General features: G+C 40.0%; 1 protein-coding gene across 1 annotated transcript in view; it reads left to right on the top strand.

The window, feature by feature from the left end:
• The first annotated feature begins 1,304 nt into the window (after positions 1–1,304).
• The window catches only part of dnah1 (dynein, axonemal, heavy chain 1), a 45,182-nt gene continuing 40,486 nt past the window's right edge, over positions 1,305–6,000 (top strand). Inside the window, exons 1-9 of the mRNA XM_084728858.1 lie at positions 1,305–1,484; positions 1,567–1,648; positions 2,112–2,229; positions 2,446–2,596; positions 3,403–3,535; positions 3,629–3,992; positions 4,325–4,482; positions 4,602–4,813; positions 5,153–5,451. Coding sequence (XP_084584984.1) covers positions 1,305–1,484; positions 1,567–1,648; positions 2,112–2,229; positions 2,446–2,596; positions 3,403–3,535; positions 3,629–3,992; positions 4,325–4,482; positions 4,602–4,813; positions 5,153–5,451 — 1,697 coding nt within the window. The remainder of the gene's footprint in view (positions 1,485–1,566; positions 1,649–2,111; positions 2,230–2,445; positions 2,597–3,402; positions 3,536–3,628; positions 3,993–4,324; positions 4,483–4,601; positions 4,814–5,152; positions 5,452–6,000) is intronic.

Here is a 6,000-nt window from a genome sequence, read left to right as displayed (position 1 = left end):
CGCTGTTAAAATCTTTAAGGATTTGTAAATAAGTAATAGAGAAGTAGCCTTTTTTAGGCATTGAATGTGCTCACTGTGCAGCAAAATGACCTCTATTAATTATTAGGCTACATATCATAATCTATTATTGGAATACTTATTAATTATGTGGGCATCAAGCAGCATGTTCATGATGTAGCTGCTGGAGGTACACTAAATATTAGCTGCAACTAGTACAACATGAGTGGTTGGGTAGTTTCATCAGTAACGTTACATTCCACCACTACCACTCCTGTTTTCAGATTTATGTAGACTACTTCCCTTCTTTTGTTCTCGTCCCCTTTTTTTTCTGTTATGTTCTCTCTTTGTTGTTTTCTTTTTATTTCCCTTATAATGGACTCATTAAACAGCTATTAATCAATTTCTTCCGGTGAAGTACTACTTACTTACTTCCCTCACACCCACAGTGGTACTTCGCTTTCTGGCTCTCTCTGTGGTTGGCGGAGCGATACCTCGTCGTCTCCATGACAACCGTTTCCGCGTCCAACATTTACATAACGGTAGTTAACTATCCTCTAGCTACTTGGAAACTGAGATTTCAGAAGTTTTGCTCGTTGGGTTTTATGTTAGGAAGGCTACAACTTGTAATGACATTTAGAAGACGGTAGGTCAAAGTTCTTCTTTTCTGTTATTTACAAAATGAAATTAAAAAAACGTCACGGACTTGTTAGTTTCATGAGACGCATTCACACAAGTGATTCGACGATCCCAAACGCTCGAAGCTGAACATAGCGTTAGTGCTAACAGCTAACGCTAGCTAAATAACTAGCTTAGCTAACCGACGGTTTTACAACGGTTTTGGAGTCTGAACTTGAAGTTCTTATTTTGCTGGTTTGGCAGTAGCGGTCGGTGTTGTTAATTTAGCATTCTCCTTTAAAAATAAAAGGCAGTAGACCCTTTTCACCACAATCATACTGACGTAAAATAGTAGAGTAAACACAGGTGTTACCAATGACGCTGCTTAAAGTTCCGTCCCATTTAGTGTAGCAAAGCCTTTCCAGTGAGCCAGCATGCACTATAGTAGCCCCCTGACCCTCTTTGACCTGAGTATAACGGAACCTTAATTAGTATCATTAGTAACACCTGTGTTTATTTCATATCAAAATGGTTGCTGTGAAAAAGATCTCTTATATTAGATGTTCTTATATCAGAACCAAGCACAACTTACAGTTTACATCTACATTGCATATAACATAAGCTACCTCATGTTTAGGCGATGGTCTTCAATAAAAGCAGGTAATGATTTCATTCTGCTGATGTAGAATATGGAAAGGAAAAATTTGCCTCGTTTGGATGCGCTGGTTCCCCCTCATCCCCCCAGCAAACCTCCAGATCCTAAGTCTCCAGGTCTGAGTCACAGGCGCAAACTCCTTCCAATCAGTGAACGCTCTGTGAACGTGCTCTATGGCATCTACTCAGATAGCATCACTCCATTGAAGTTTCAGGTAAAAGCACGTAAGCTCATGCAAATCAGAAACACATTTGAGCTTCTGTTATGCTCTGACCAAACCTGTTTTTATTGATTAGTCTTGTACAGTCGGAACGGTGATCCAGCAGAGATCACAGGGCCAATCCATCTTCGAGGTCAGTGATGTCAGCACAGCAAAAGGTGAGATACCTTACTACATGATATCTTTAGGCATGTAGGAATTTTAAGTTATTATTCCATATCAACCATGCATTTATTTTAGGAGCATATTATGCTCCTCTAAAACAGCTGTTCTCAACCTGTGGGTAGAGACCCCCAAGGGGGTTGTGGGATATTTTCTGGCAGTCCAAAGATGGCTATGGAAAATACAGTTAAATATTGTGGCAAGCTGCACAGAATGAGGGGCATGAAGCAGCTCTCAGCAATATCAGCCCCTTAAAGTTCACCCCAAAAACAAAACTACAAATTTCTTCATACTTGCAGTGCTGTTTATCCATCTGGATAGTTTTGGTGTGAGTTGCAGAGTTTCCAACAGAGCCACAAGCTCCCACCAAGCTTCAGAAATATGACCCTTATTTCCTGTAATATGGATTTTAAAAAAATGAGAACTACTGCAATACACGGTTTTACACTGTTTTCCTAGGTCCAATCTTCAAGACTCTATCTGACCAGTACTTCTGCCAAGGCGGAGCTGCACCCAAAGTCCAGATACCCTACCAAACCAATTCTGGGCAGATCCCTCGCAAGTTACAGATAGAGAGGTATGTACTGTTTGTGTACACCATGTCTGACAGAAGAGGACACTTCACCATCTTCTTTATTTACTGGTTATGTGTGAGTAAGTAAAAAAGAACTTCTACAATGCTGTACATATTTTGTGATTTCTCTTATTGTGCTTTAGTTGGTGTAGTGGGATCCATGAATTGTTTTATTTGGACTTCCAGTTGTCTTATACTCTTATATATTATTTCTGATAGACTTCGAAGGGAATACTTGAACCTAGACTTTGAACAGCTTCTGGCAGAGAAGGGCATAAACTCCAATCTCCTGAGGCCAAGACATCAGAGCAGAAGTGATCAGCCTGTGACTACACCAGACAATCCTGCATCACCCTACCGCCCTCTAGAGGTTAGTCTGGTCCTGCTGCAATCTAATCTGTGGGATTTGGGTTCCCCATTGCCATTAAATTCAGGGGTGAAAGTAGATTGAGATTCTTGCAGGTACCACTACTCCAACCTTCATCCCTTTATATTGTTTTCCTATCACCCCCAGCTTCCTGTATCCCTGAACATACTCATTTAATGCGCACCTGTAAGGTATAGAAAGAACTTCATATAGGCCTATCGTAAATTATTTAATTAAATAGTGAAAGTGGCACAGAATAATTTATGACAGTTGAACTGTTTAGAAGTGACTGTTGTTGAATTTTCAGAACATCAGGCACATAAATGAAAGAAGAGATTATGAGTAAAATGTCTCAAAATACTTTTATGGGAACATTTTTCCATCAAAGCAAAACACCTTGGTGTTGGTTTGGTCGTGAAAATATTAAAAGTACAGGAACACTACATCAAATGCACCATTCCAAGCGGTGTGTGTGTTTAAGAAGTAAAGATGCACACCTTCAGGCCATCTGGGTTCCCACCAGAACAAGTTAAAATCCCACTGGAACCATTTCGAAGCAGTTTATAAGAAAACTATGTTGACATAACTTTATCAAATGTGTTTTCTTGTTGGAAATTCAAATTATGATAGGTTGTTGTATGTAGGTTTTGGCAGGCAGCTCTTGCCCCTTCTTTCCAGTGCTGCATGCTGGCACCAAATCTTTTAGTGATATGGACTACTGTACCATTTGAAAACACTTTCACCCCTGCTTACATTCCATATTTTTGGGCACAGCACCACCCCATACTCATCTTTCCTATTTTTCTTAGATTTTTGACAATGAGGAGTATGACTGCCGGACTCCAGTAGACTGGATTGCCCTGGGCTATGCTGAACGATCACCTGATCGAAAACCTATTCCTGCAAAAGCCCTGCTGCCTACTGATGATGAGATTCCTTTTGGTAAAATGTCCTCAAAAATATGCTGGGTAAACAGTAGCTAGATGATGATGTTTTCTGTTCTTTGATGTTTATGCTTCTCTCTCTCTTTTGAAGATGATACAAAAAGCTCCTCCCTGAAGTATAGCTGGCATCTAGTTGGGGTTCTTGACTATTGTAAGGAGAAGTGCCAGTACCTGGTAGAGAAGGTTCACCACAATGCAAAACTACTAACTATGTTAGTAGGCACTAAGCACTGGGTTCCCAGGATCAGATTGTTATTCAGTGCTGAGGACCCACGTGTCTTTGTCGAACGGATCCAGTTTGCCCTGTGCCAGAGGGACAAGACAGAAGCTCTGTTTATGTACCACTTGACTGTCAACTGCATGCCCATTTGGGAGGGAACACCATCTATTGATGCCCACAGTCTCCAGCGTATCAAAAGTTATGTCCTTACAACACCTAAGCTCAGGCTGAAAAAGTGAGTTGGGGAGCAACTAATGATTATTTTTATTATTGATTAATCTGATGATTATTTTCACGATTAATCAAGTAATTATATGGTCTATATAATGCCAAAAAATGTGGGAAAACAAAATTGCCCATAGCCCAAAATTTGGAAATGTTAGATTTTTGCTTGAAAAAATGACTGCAACAATTAAGTAATTATCAGAATTGTGAATTAATTTTCTTTTGATCAATTAATCGACTAATAATAGCAGCTCTAAATGTGAGTAATGTCAGTGTCATTTTTGCTGCTGTTAGTTGAAGTGTTAACTACCCAATGGGATATTATTAATATTATGTGTGCAGTCTGGAGAAGTGTATAGGGGACCTGGAGGAGGAGGTCAGACTGGATTATGATCGCACTATGAACCGCATGATCTTAGACAAAGTAGTGATGAGCAACCCAGAGGAGTTTTCACACATCACCCTGCCACAGAAGGACCCTCAGTATGTACCACCAAAAGGTAAGATAGTTAGACTTGTGCTAATTTATCTGAGTCTGTGGGTGCAATATCAAAGAAATGTATTACCACCCAATACCTGGCATTTACAATCTAAACATGTTTGTTTTATCTATGTACAGGGTGCATTCCAATTCCTCCCTTTGCCTATAAGAAGAACCAAGCTTCTTTTACCGTCTGTTCCTTGCTAACAAAGCCAGAGGTGATCTGTGTGTTATCTGAAATTAGATCTGAGTGTAACAAAGTAGCAGCCATGAGACTGTTCAATGTCACCTCGCTCAAACCACTGCGACTGGACGAGTTTGAGGACAGGCAGACTCAAATGCACACTCAGGTATTGTAGAATTGGGATAGGTTTCTTCTGCCAATACTTGGCTATGAATTCAAAGTATTTTTGTTTGCTTTATATATATGTACACTGTAGGAATTTGAATGCATAGTTTGAATGTCTGGCAGTCACTGCTTGTGTAGCACCCATATTTAACCACTGCTCATGCTACAACAACCAGGGTGACTAGGACCGTTGTCCCTTATTCACGGTCAAACCATATCCAAATGATTAACAGCAATAACTATTGGTACTGATAAAAAAACAAACAAACAAACAAACAAACAAACAAGGAATTACCAGAAAGACAAACAAGAAGCATCATGTCTTTTCCTCTCTCTCCAGATAAGCTTGTTTCTTAGGGAGACATGGATGGTCACACTGAGCCGCTGCATCCGTTCCAACCTGGGCAGTATTGGCAAGGGCTGGTACAACATAAATGAGTTCAGCATGGAGATATACAAGATTTCCAAGCTGTCCAGACTTATGCTTGTGGTGCGCTTCAACATGCAGGACTCCCTGCGCTTCCTTGTGCAGGATTCTCTGGACAGCCTGACTCAGCTCATTTTGGACGCGTGCCACAGTATGCTGACATGTCCTCAGGACCTGGTCTGGGGGGACAATCTCTACATTAGCCCCTACAAGTAGGATGGCATGCACTTGCACCTATATTAGAAACACACATGGTCTCACAGTCACATTTATACAAACATCTTCCAACATGCTCGTGCTTATATGCAGCCATATTTCCTTATTGTTACTGTATCTTGGAGGCAGTTATACATTATATGCTCATTTCAGTTTCATTCAGTGTTTTAAGCTGTTTACACCTAACATTAATATGCGTCTTTGGTGATCTGATCACAAGTGGACAGCTCTGATTATGTCAGTTCACACCTGGCATTACAGTGCATCTCTAAATGTGTCTCAAGTGACCACTTGTGATTTGATCTTGCTTAAACAAATAAACACTGCATTTCATTTTGCAAAGAAGAAATCCATTGTTGTATTTAACCAGTTGGCCACCAATAGTTGCCAGCATGCTGGAAGTGCTCACTGATTTTTTACACAAAGAAAGAAATAACTTTATGTATAACATTTGAATTTACATGTAGGCTCAAATAATTAATCATTTGTCATATACAACGTTTCACAAAGTTTAGGACTTTTCTCCTCACCCAACAACTCTTAAA

Source organism: Lutjanus erythropterus, chromosome 2, assembly GCF_056507025.1.
Source record: "Lutjanus erythropterus isolate fLutEry1 chromosome 2, fLutEry1.hap2, whole genome shotgun sequence".
In the NCBI taxonomy this organism is placed as follows: domain Eukaryota; kingdom Metazoa; phylum Chordata; class Actinopteri; order Lutjaniformes; family Lutjanidae; genus Lutjanus; species Lutjanus erythropterus.
The sequence above is the reverse complement of the archived record's forward strand: the minus strand, read 5'-3'. Positions and strand labels throughout refer to the sequence as shown.